Genomic DNA, 12,627 nt, shown 5'->3' with positions numbered 1-12,627 from the left:
TGTCACTGGACGGACCACGAGGCGCGCTGATCGATCCCCCTGTACAGCCATCGGGTGCCGGACGCACGGTCACCTGAGCGCGCACGCGACGACGGACGTTGCGGTGGCGATGGCTCGTGTGCGACGCGTGGCAAACACGCCACGTGTCCGCCATTGGGTGGGGCCGTGACAGCCACGGCGTCGGTCAGTGTGAAGTATCCTGGTCAGTTGTTGTAATCAGGCGTTGGAAGGAAGGTGTCTGGATGCGGGCTAGTGAGTGGTGCGTTCTGAATTTTATCAGATCTGATCAGTCGCTTGCACATGGAATACTAGGAGTACGCATGGCGTGAGTACACAGTACGCACGCGAAAGTTGCAACGCAATCTCTAAAGCTGTTCCACGAATTACTATGCGTAACTAGTGTCATAGTGTAATGCACGCAAACGACCCAAGGTCATGTGCTTGAGAACCATGGCAGACAGTGTAATTTTGATCGTGAAATTATACGAACTGTAATTGCCCGTCACGTATTTTGTTGCAGATATTAAATGGTGTGTGTGTGTTTGAATTTTATATGAGCTAGCTAAACCGTGATACCATTTGAACTTTTCGCCTTTCAGGTATTTAAGGCAGGGCAGTTTCTTTCACAAAAAGATTTTTGTTAAGTGATGAGCGACGCATCTGTGTTGGCCACGGGCGCTAGCTACTACGGGATTAAACTCGGCATGAAAAGTCATGGACTTCATTCACGCTTTATAAGAATGGGTGCATCAGGTCACTTAAGGCCGCTCGCATTCACTGTCTGACATTGCCGCAGACTTGGTCAGCCTCTTTTAAAACGAGACATTGCATAGGGACATAGTGGACGGATCAAGAAGTTTAGAGCAATAAGTGCGGTTGTTTCAGCTCGTGATGTACATATCTCCAGCGTCCTGGCAAGTCTAGATCTGTCCGCCTGTATGATAACTTTCCTTAGAGTGGGAGGCTCTGGTCCGCAGAGCCCCAACCAGTTCACCCACCGTCAGTCACAAGATCTTAAAATTCGCAAGGCGTCTCTTGACACGCTATTGAGCAACGCTACTAAATGCCGCCCACATCGACGGCAGATTGGCAAGATATTGACGGGAGTAACAGCCAGCGGTGTTTGGCTGAGGCGAGTTGGCTCAGCCAGCACCCTGGCGTGTTTGAAAGTCTGCGGGTCAGTAATGAACCCAACTTATGGCTCAGTGCTTACGCCATCGGTCGTAATTCTGTATACTCGGGAGGAGGCAAGTTGGAGGTGTTAACTTTTGCGCCCCACGGAAGGTCACCATTTGGGTTGCGCGAATAAGCCCAGTACGACCGCGGACCTCTTAGTAGCCATCACCCAGGAAGTTTGTACGGTGATGGTCGCACCCGGGACGTGCTGCAACTCATCCTGCAGCAGCATGTGGCGTCCCGTGGGACGTTATTAAAGGCCTCGAGAATATTCACCTGTCACTGGTCATGAAGCCCATCGGTGCCAACGCAGGAACATTCACTTTGAGGATCTGCCAATCCGTGATCGTCTTCATCCGGGCAGGGTTTCGTGCAAAAATCAAATTTGCCGTCGAATGGATCAAGCGTGCTATTCTGACTTTATCTGACATGGCGCTCCAAAATTATATGTGAACGCGAGTCTTGGTAACCTCCTCTACAGAGTACCCAGAAAAGTTTATTTTTGTTTGCCTATTAAAGTATTATCAGAAATAGTAGTCCAAAGGATAGATAATGCGTGATATGAACTATCAATGCGGTAATATGCCAGACGTTAAAATCAATGGCGACTGTTTGTGCATAACAGCTTGCGTGTCTGGTATAGGGTGGCGACGTGTTACAATTTTTGTGATAAGAGGGTATATGGCGTTCAACTGTGTTTTCTTGTTTTCATTCACTGTCTTCCTCTGACATGATTACCATAAAACAGGTTTACAACCGAAGATAACATCTAAAGAACTTTTCCGCTCATCTGGATCCGTTTTTTGAAACGTCTTAGCAAGGAACAAGGCATGCAAATGCGTATATGATGTTCATAGGTAAATTACACCAAATGATGCGATCGGTTGCAGAAATTTGCACAAATCAGCAGCAAAAAGTCGCATATCAGCAATAAAATTGATTTTTAACGACTTAAACGTCTGCTTCAAATCTCAGATATTTACTGTCATCATACATGCGCAATGACAAATGCCTTTGTGCGTTTCCTGGAGAGCATACTGGCGGCGAGCTGGTCACATTAGATATTCAGTAAGCATCGTTTGATGTTAGGACAGCCTGTGTAAGACTATGGAGGAGTCATAGAGTTTCAAACAAGGTATTCACAGCTAAAAATGTTCATTGTGCTTGCTTTCTTGCTCAAGGAAGCTGCTTCAATTAATGACTAAGCCAGTTGTGCTGAAAAACAAAACCAAGATCGTGCACATTTATTGAAACGGGAAGTACTGGCTAAACAGCGGTATGGAAAAATCAGAATGCGTTATAAGAATGCACCACAGAATGGTGTGGAGTACTCCTTATTCCAACGCCCGTTTGATATGGTCGTTTTATCAGTACCTTCTCACACATTGAAGGTTGGTAATTCTTCGCGTAAGAGCGCATCAAATCAAAAATCCAGAAGTTCAAGCTTTCCTTGCTGACACGCAGCACCGGTCACAACACTGGCTTTACAGCAGCCGACCCTTGTGCGGAGGTGGCGGCGTTTCATGATCGAGCGAGGCCGGAGATCCTCCGGCCGGCGCGGCGCCTCGTTCCGCCGGCGCGGCGCCTCGTCCCGCCGGCGCGGCGCCTCGTCCCGCCCGAGCGACGCCTCGTCCGGCCGGCGCGGCGCCTCCTCCCGCCGGCGAGGAAGGAAGAGGCATGGCCGCCGCAGTCGTTGAGCGCTGCGCTCGCATAAATAGCCCGAGGGCGTTGACACTGCGCCAGCCGCACCCGCCTGCCGGGATCGAGAGACGGAGGCGCCGGCGGTGAATTGTTTTGACAGGCGAGGGGATTCGTACGGTGGCACTCTCCTAATCGTTAGCTGATGAACGATTTCAGACGAGCTGGGAGTTTTAGAACCCAACAGTCTGGTGCCCCAAACAACTGACGAAACGGAGAACTGGCAGGGATCTGGCGAAATCTCTGGCATCGATAAATCCACCCTTTAGACACACGGAAATTCACGGGACACACGGAAAAATTGTAGACATTCCAGAACCCAGCACTCTCCAGGGTGGATCCAGGAGGTGCAACGAGGCTAGGATCCCAGATGGCCAAAGTTGGGCAGTAATGACAGGCTTCTGGACTTCCAAGAAAATTATGAATTTTTGGTGAAAGTTTGTGCTGTCAATGGTGAAACTTTGTTTTACAACAACCCATGACAGGGCATGAGCATTTGTATGTAGTGTTCCCATGGGACGTACCCCTTTTGCAATTTTTTTTATTACACACATTAGCGTGTCCACGCCTAAATTTCGGCGTTGAAATACTCCGGGATGGGACGTATAAATAAGTATACATAAAACACACGATATGGTTTCATGCTAAACAACTTATTTCACGCGTCTGTGGCGTGCTGAGTTTATTTTTCGGTGAAAAGCCTCATGCTCTGCTCCTCCCTTCGACAAAACCTGCGTGCGCCACCCGGGTGTGGTTTCGCAAAGTACGCTGGAGGCTATGCAGGGAATAATTGCTGAGCCATCACTGCCCAAAAATGCGCCAAAACAGCTTTTTACCCAGTTTTTTTATAAACTTTCCTCTCAAAGTGCGGAGTCTGGAGCCCCACTCCGAGCTGAAAAGTGTGCTACATTGCGCTCCTTCAGGTAAAAAGAAGCGAAACCTGATGCGTTTTGCATATCATAACATTTTGTGGGAGTTCGGCTATGCAAGCTGGCGTTATCCCCTCTTCTGCACCCCGCCGAGGCGGTGTTTGGGATAAACCGGCTAGTGTTTTTAGTTAGGAATGAACGTAGTGCACCGGATTCATTGGACTGCCATCGTCGGAAGCGTTTCTTTCAAAAGAACATGTAAGGCGAAGTGAAAGGATGATGCGATAACTAAAAAGTGTCGTACTAATGCATCCTACAATACTTGTTCATGACGTTAGCCTAGAGATGCACTGAAGACGCTGACTGCCTGAACACTAGATTTATCGTCCAGCCTATTTTCACCGTCACAAACACTTAACTGCTCTTTTCCGGTTATAGCTGCTCCTCATTTTCTTAGTTCAGTTTGATATCTGTATACAGTGTAATTTGTATGTGGTTCTATCATTATTTTAACAAAATACAATTTCTGAGCGTTTTAGAGGTTGTGTTTTTGAAATAGGCTCGAGGGTTCGCAAAAAGGTTGTATGCAATTTGCAATTGAATATGTAACGTCATGGTCTTCAGAATAATTGAGACTCTCAAGACCGCTCCCATGAATGTTGGTAACTTTGCAGACAAAGCTACGGGAGGTTTGGGTGCAGTCATTGGCGGCCAGTCTGCCGCAATTGCCTGAGCGTGGCCGGGGTTGGCTCGCTTGTGGCGTCAAGCTTCGCTGGCGACGTCATATTGACCGTCGACGCGTGCCCCCTGAACGCGTGAATCTGATTTGCTGCACCAGCAGCTGCCCGATTCATCGCCCAAATTTCATTTTCCAAGTGAATCACTGCTTTCTGGTCAGACGTAGCTGAATCAGCTACATGTAGCTCGGCTGGGAGGAGGCGCCTCAGATGCCGACTGCGGCGACACCTATAGCGAGAGCGCGACGAGTGCAGCGCGGCAGTCGACGACTTCCCTGCAACTGGGGCCCGTTCGCATACACTATTCGAACACGTGAATCTCGGCAGTCTATTTTCAACGTACTTTTGCAATAGTTAACTACTAAATCACGCTCTTTTCCTTTTGGTTACGACACACACATGAGACAAGAGGAACACAGGATGCACTGATGCATCCTGTCAATACCGCGTTGACCATGTCATGACTTTATTGGCCAGATGGCCCGGAGTTGCAATAGTGCTTCGATTAATATACCAAAAGCAAGTTTTTCAGCAAAACGGGCGAACAGCTAGTGATTTGCACGCGATAAAAGCTAAGAATTGAACAAAAATAAACAAACCGTACATTTCGTTTACGGCCTAACAGCGCATGCATCGGCTTCATTGCTCATGGCGGTTTCAAGTACAACTCCACGCTTGCAAAACATGAGAGACATGTTTCTAGGGGCAGCGATACAAAAAGTGTTATAGGCTGTTATTCCTTGAGTCTATACTGTTTTAGGTTTGGGTCCGTTTTTAAACTGGATGCGGGCCAGCCGACGGCAGTCGAGGCATCTGCCCTCTCCTGGCTGGCGGCCAAACTGTGGCTTTCCGCCGCCGCCAGGGGAGGTCGACCTTCCAACCGCGAGCGTGTATGACGTGCCTTCTTTGTGCTCCGCGGCCGGAAATGTTAAATTGCTAGTGGTGGTGGGTGCAACACTTTCTGCGTTAAGTCACACAATGTCTGACCTTCAAAATGTCACGTAAGTTCAGCTTGTCCGCAGTGTTCGCGTCCAGTAGAAGCGGGAGAAGATGGGGTAGCGTACTCAGAGTTTGATGACCTCTGGATCTCACCCGGATGTGATGGCAGAGTTAGACACCTGCGGGGTGTGCCTCGGACGTTTATAATTTATTGTTGTGGATCATGTCCATTAACACAGCAAAGAACACAAGTCAACCTTTCATCTATGAGATCAAGAAAAACCCAACGACGTTGCTTCGAACCCGCTTCGATTCCCCGTTAACGCCTTGGACTGATGTTTTTAACAGATCGACGGTTGCTGTATCTTGTGTGTAGCATGATAAAAGCGAAAGGAGTCTCGGGCCAGTAAACATTGAAAGTAAACTTATCTCCCAAGCGCGGCGTACCTGGAGGGTCTAGTGGGTTGCATGCAAAAACCCTGAGAACGCGTGAAATGCCAGCGATAGCACTTTGCTCGCTCCCATTGTTCAATATCAACTTTGAAATCAGCATTTTATTTAGTTTGTGTCATTCAGAACGGTCTTGAGCTATTATCTACAAACCCGACAGTAAGTAAACAAACGATTCGTCATCTGGCTTGCCAACAGCTAGTATTGCTTTAGTAACCTACTATTCTGAATAGCTCCATGTGTGGTGGGTGGTATAAAAAACTTTCGGGACGCCTGACGTGAAATGCTGTGGAGAGTGAATTAATGACATGTTCTAAGTTAACTGAAATAATGGTATACCCACGCAACTCAACAACAGGGCGAACATCATCCTTTAAGTGGCTTCAAGCTTCTCTCGGAAGGAAACCTCGGTGTAGGTCTGGGGGACACTCGTCCGGCAATCACAGAGATAAAAATGGTGCTTACCATATCTACCTCACTGGCCGCTTTGACCCACCAGGGGCACTTGTATTAGTGATAGGAAGCATGAAACGAACATAGATTCACGAGTTATTAGACGTCAACTTCCATCTGGCTGTAGTGTTCAAGCGCTGGAGATGTGAAGGACTGTGTTAATCTCTCGTTAGACGAATTGATAAAAAAGAACGTGTCCGTCATGTGTTGAGCGCTTAGGTCGCTTGAGGAAAAGTTAAGTGAACAAATACTTTCCGTGCACACCTCTTTAAGTTCCAACGGTTGCTCCTGATATGTTTTGCAGCGAGAGGGTGAGAACTCCCTACAACTTCTCCTGGGTGGCGCGGGGCCGACTGGCAGGGCTCTCCTGTCCCAGGCGCAGCGCTGAGCTCCTGTTCCTGCGGAGCGCCGGGGTGCGCCACCTGGTGACGCTGTCCTCCGAGTGCCCACCACACCCGGCGGTGACTGACTATCTGCGTCATACGGTCCTGCACGTGGAGGAGTTCGAGGCGCCCACCCTGCAGCAGATCGACCAGTTCGTGAACATCTGCAAGGAGGCGGCCAGGGAGGACCAGGTGGGAGGACGCTGCGCAAGCAACGCGGCCTGAGCTTGTAATGACCACTGTCGCGCAAAAAAAGCACACACACACGCGCGCGTGCGCGCACGCGCACGCAAACGCGCTCGCACACGCACAGCCGCAGAAGAAGCAGCTTCTGCTTTTGTTTCGATAAAGGCATGTTGCCGAAATATCAACCAAACCATATCTCCATTCTCCTGTTTTTTTTCTAAGGAATAAGGCTAATCTATGTGAATATGTGATATCTATGTGAATAATGTTCCTCGCTAATGGACTGAACAACTTACGTCATTATTGGTGTCGTTTTGAAGCCTTCGACCGCTTGCAATCTGTATGCGTCTGTAAACATTGTCGGAGAAGTCAAGCGAAGAAGTCGAAATAGAGGTCTTCTGTCTACATCTTGCAAATTGCATGTGTTTTCTTTGGGCTCGGTGTTGTGCTCACCGTCACTCTGGTCCGTGCTTTCAGGCGGTTGCAGTGCACTGTCGGATGGGCCGGGGTCGGACCGGCGTCATGGTCGCCTGCTACCTGGTCGCTTTTGCTGACCTGACCCCACAGGAGGCCATCTCACGCACCCGACAGATGAGGCCGTACTCTGTCGAGACATATCAGCAGGAGCGCTCTGTCGGCGAATATTACGATCTGTTCTGTAAACGCAGGTAAGGCGATACAACGTAGGTCTGTGAGCTGTCGGAAGCAATGTTATTCACTCGCAGGACCGTTGCAACCGTGGTGATTGGTATGGGTTGGGGCGGAATGGTCGGCATATCCTTGGCCATCTCGACGTTGGCCAATGTCCACATGCTTGCTGGTGATCAGTAGCCAACACAAAGGCAACGTCACGTTCAGAGACATCAGAAAGGAAGTGCGCATTCTTGTTTTGAACGTTTTATTAGACAGCATTATCTTTATGATTTAGCACATAGCTATAAATACCATACATTGACACGTGCTAATTACCCCATGCTTTCAAAAGCGTTTTTTACCGGTTCAACGTGAATTGTTTTGGATGTGTTTAGCAAAATGGTGATGTTTGTATGATACCTAGATTTTATCAAGTTCTAACACAAAGCATGCAACACACATATCGGGCGATGACTCCAGGCTGGATTGATAGTGTCATGACCATGGAACGCGTATTGTTTGTAAACAGCGCGCTAAGATCAGTTGCAAACAATGCATCAATGTCATGCATTATGGACGTATCCAAGTGGAAGCTATGGGTGCAATGCACAGGCATATGCAAATGAAACGCAACTGGATTTTGCATTTCCTGGCTAATACTGATATACCTAAGAGGTATCCATTTCCTGGTTAATACTGATATACTGATATACCTAATACTGACACATTTCAGATATTGTGATACGAAAAAATATGTACGTTACTATTATGCCCAGCGTCAGCAGAACGGGGTTATTTTATGTGTGCTATGCTGCTGGCTCGTTAAGTGCATGGCTGCAGTTTTCCGATGGTCCAAAAAACATAGAGTGTTTTTTTGTGTTGTAGGGACTGAATTACGTTTGTGAATATGGTACCAAGGTTTCGAAAATATTTTCCAAGTTATAACATGCTCGCGTGAGTTTATATACACAATCTGTCTCTATGCAACTTTGGCGGGATCGTGCAGTTAGCGCATGCAGATTATTGCTCAGTGGGGAAATCACGCCGCGGAGCTGGTGCCACCAATTGGCTTTATATGAGGTCGGCATAACTAGGCTTTAATAGATGCAAGCAATTTTGATGCATGCTAGGCGCTAAAAATGGTCCTCAAAGTCGCTCTTCAGCGATATGATGGACAAGTTATAAGATTATTTCATTCCGCAACGAAAAACAAATACAATTTGGTCTCTTTTGAACTTAAAGAATGAAGTCCTTTCAAAGCAAAGAAATCGACAATTATTTGAAACTTCAATTCCTTGCCTGTCAAATCGCATAGACAACTACACACAATATGTCACCTGTTGCCCGTCGCTATCTGGTCGATGTGATCGCATTGGGATTCCCCGCTAAGTCGTCGGGGCCCCTAGGTAGGCTCCTCTCGCCGTCCTGAACAGCGACTCAGCGAAACACAGAAAGGGAGGGTGGCGGGACTTACAGTGGATACCGCAGAAATGTTTGTCGTTGTGTTCCGAGTTGAAAGCGCCAATTTGTAGAAGCGTTTTGATCTGTTCATGCAATGGCGAGCACGTCTGATTGGGAAGTCAAGTTTGTGTTCATGCAAACATTGCTGAGACCTACCATTCGGTGAGCGATAAACTACGGCAAATTGTCATTTCTGTTGAAGATCTCGCAAATCTCAGGAAATAACATTTTGGGGTTTGTCGATATACTTTGGGTGTTTCTATTTATCCCCTCCTCACATTGGAAAGACCAATCTTCACTCATCTGGCAGATTAAGGACATGTCATGGCATGCAACTTGGCAAACGTTTAGTCAAAACTGACATCCTTGTTTTATATACCAACAGGCGATAAACAATTTTCATGTGTCGATTTTCAGACATGATTCTGCAGGGAATCGTTGGGGGGGGGAGGGGGAGGGTGTCCATATAGCTCACTTGACTCGGCTTAAGACCTTTCAAGCCGTGCCACGGAAGAAAGTGGCTTCCAAATTCAGCATTGTGCTTCACCCCCATCCTGTACGGTGTTCAGAAATTCTGTGTGCACCTCCGTTGATCGTGCTCACGGTTGTGAAGGGAGACGTCTACCAACAAACCGATGTTATGTATGCATATAGATACAGGTGTGTATATGCGTATATATTTGTTTATTTGCGTGCTATACGAAATATCTCTGTAGCTATATATAACATACAGCATGGCACTCAGCATATATATATATATATATATATATATATATATATATATATATATATATATATATATATATATATATATATATATATATTTGTGTGTGTGTGTGTGTATGAAGCTAATTATTGCACACACCTATCTGCATAAAAGCCCCGCACATGATACTTCCATTGCCCCAGGTCGTCGTGAAAAAGCGACGGAGTAAAGGGAATCAGAACGCGCTTGGCATATTTGTCCATCAGATGCATAGCGACAAGCATGCACTTTTTCAGTGGGGACCCGTTAGACCCAAGCATTTGGATTCGGAGGATTTGAATGGATTCGAATATACTTGAATTTTGTGCATGCAAGCGGGGTAATTATTATCGGCCCGGCGGTCGTCATGTGCGGCTCGGTCAAGACGACCGAATTGCAGGGGCTACCGTCCTGACTGCTGGCACCCTCTTCCTTCCTCTCCCCCCACCACCCACCGTACTTGGCATGAGAGGACCGCCGCCGGAAGGGAGGGGGAGCTGTCCGCGGCCATCGGGCGACTCGGGAGGGAATGGCCAGGTGGTGCTCAGGACATCATCAACGTTAGTTCATTGAACACGCCGTTGGGGGTCTCTGCCCAGCAGGATCAGAGATAAAGCCATCTCACCAGGCCACAGAGCTCCCATGGCTCATGGCACAACCCATCAGAGTAACAATAAAGTTGCGCTTCTGGCAATGGATGCAACTAACCTGCAGGGGAAAAGGAGGGATCGGAAACCAGAAAATAAGGGCAGGTGTTCGGGCTTAGGTCATCTTCTAGTCGAAGGAGTCCATGGAGGAGCAGGTGTCAGCGGCGAGTGAGCGGCCCGGTCCAGTGAGTGCGGCACTGACCCGCCCGCAAGCCGTCGGGTCACCGAATCTTCAGTCCTTTAGCCGGCGCCTTCTGATTTACGGAAGGACGTTTTTTAGTAACATAAAGACCCCAAACAAAACCAATCGCGTTTCCTTTTGAATATTTGTTCACGTATAAATTCTGTTCTTCTCGTGACATCATCAAAGGCAGACTTTCACGATGGCTGTTCCGTATTTCCACGCCATCTCCGCAGATTCCCTCGGTACTGAACAGCAGCCGGGCGTCTCGCCGAGCGAAGAGAGCAGCACCTCCAGTCCGGTCACGAGGCGCATTGCGCAGCAGGCTGATTGAGACGGCGTGCGTGGACTCTGTCCCGGGCACACCGTCTGCGAGTCTGAAGGTCCGATGTCCTGTTGATTTAACTGCTCGGTCCGTGCAGGCGGCCCATGCCACAAGCCCCGAGCTTGACTTGCAGCCCAAGGGATTAGGCACGGATGTAGAGGCAGCCAACGGATGTGCTAGAGGGCAAAGTACGCTGATGAAAGGCTGATTTGGCGGTCACAGGGTCACGGGAGTGTACGACGTCGAGCTACCCGATGAATACCGTGGAGACGCCGGCCCCGGAGGCTTGACGCGCCTTTGGGTGAGCGTGTCTTGCTGCAACATAATGCTGTCTCCCAACGTCTAAATCCTGAATTAAACGCTGCCTTTCGGATTGGGTTTCTTTCAACAAACCGAGATTGCGTCGAGACTGAATCCACTAATAATTCACAAATACATAATGACTAGGTCCTGGTATTCTGCTTTGTCATTCATTAGGTACAGTCTGCATTCATTAGGCAAAGCCTGCAGTCTGCGGTATTGTCACTATGACAGCATAAACAGGCAGTGTCCGTTATCTAGAATCGAGAGTCACGTCTGAGACATTCTGTTTGTATTGTCCGGATTGGTTCCAATGTATCGGGCTTCTTACCACATGTTTCTTCTAGAGATGCTTGACTGATAAGTTATGTCCCGAACGACAGTGACTAGCAATGCTGATGCGATAGTGAGTTTGCGCGCGTTTCAAAATATGCTTGGAGGAAAAGGGAAAGCATCTCACATTTCGTGGACAGCTTGAGGCTGAAAGCTCGTTGCTCATTTTGACTGTGTCGGGTATGTAAGATGTATGCGTCGGCATGCATTTGATGATCCGTGTTCTGACTACAGTTTCCCACTCAATCCAAGTCCCTTTCCGATGCTGCCGAGGGTTGCCGTACGGTTCGATCGCAGGCTGTCCCGTGTAGAAAAGACCTTGGCGCAATTCGTGCAATCGTTCGCGCCTGACTGACAGACAATCCGTTAATACCAGATAAGCGGCGGACGCTGAATGATTCGCCGGCGGGTGGCATACCCGAAGAGCCGCAGGGCTGGCTGTGGCCTTGCACCATGGGTGCGGGCCCGTTACGCGGTGTTACTGCGCAGTTCGCCGCCAAGGCTGCCCGGGTTGTTAACGAGACCCTGCCCACCTTGACGCCCCGCGCAGCCGGCGGCCGCTCAGCCCCGTCTGAGGCGCTGACGTCTGCTGCCGCGCCGTTACGTCACCGTAACGCAGCACCAGCCTGCTCCAGGCGGCCTGGAGGCCCGGTGTGAACAGTTCTGCCGAAGAGCGTCTCGTGGCTACGGAACGTCCCCAGCATTGCAACACTGGGGGGAGCGTGGCACAGCCGAGGCCGCGTGCTGCGGTCAGGTTTCCGGGCCCGGCCTTCCAGCGAGCCGATGAGCGCCCGCCGAGCGGCCGGCATCCTTGGAGCCGGCTGAGGTCGGGGGCTTGGCCGTGACGTCAGACGGACGATGAGCGCTGATTGGTCGGCGGCGGGGGTGTGAGCGAAGCGCTGACGAAAGTGCGGCTGGGCCGGGGTCAGCTGCGGCCCCGAACTCACTGCTGTCCGACACTCGAAGCGGGAGTCGTGCAAGAACCGACGTCGCCGTCCAAGTCCGGACATCCCTATCTGTGAGTGCTTCTGACGGTCTACACCCGTGCAAAGGTGGCCAATTTGTACGGTTATCAGAGCTCTCGTAAGAGTACTATGTTTGTTCGACCGAT

General features: G+C 49.2%; 2 protein-coding genes across 2 annotated transcripts in view; both read left to right on the top strand.

Moving 5' to 3' along the window:
• Positions 1–320: 320 nt before the first annotated feature.
• The window catches only part of LOC119100210 (dual specificity protein phosphatase 23-like), a 20,371-nt gene continuing 8,064 nt past the window's right edge, over positions 321–12,627 (top strand). Inside the window, exons 1-3 of the mRNA XM_037223320.1 lie at positions 321–325; positions 6,699–6,897; positions 7,369–7,559. Coding sequence (XP_037079215.1) covers positions 321–325; positions 6,699–6,897; positions 7,369–7,559 — 395 coding nt within the window. The remainder of the gene's footprint in view (positions 326–6,698; positions 6,898–7,368; positions 7,560–12,627) is intronic.
• LOC119100999 (mitochondrial uncoupling protein 2-like) overlaps positions 12,458–12,627 on the top strand; it is a 21,192-nt gene continuing 21,022 nt past the window's right edge. Inside the window, 1 exon segment of the mRNA XM_037224235.1 lies at positions 12,458–12,534. The gene's annotated coding sequence lies outside the window, so the exon portion shown is untranslated.

The sequence above is a fragment of the Pollicipes pollicipes genome, unplaced genomic scaffold, assembly GCF_011947565.3.
Source record: "Pollicipes pollicipes isolate AB1234 unplaced genomic scaffold, Ppol_2.1 Scaffold_4881;HRSCAF=5763_pilon_pilon_pilon, whole genome shotgun sequence".
NCBI lineage: Eukaryota > Metazoa > Arthropoda > Thecostraca > Pollicipedomorpha > Pollicipedidae > Pollicipes > Pollicipes pollicipes.
The sequence above is the reverse complement of the archived record's forward strand: the minus strand, read 5'-3'. Positions and strand labels throughout refer to the sequence as shown.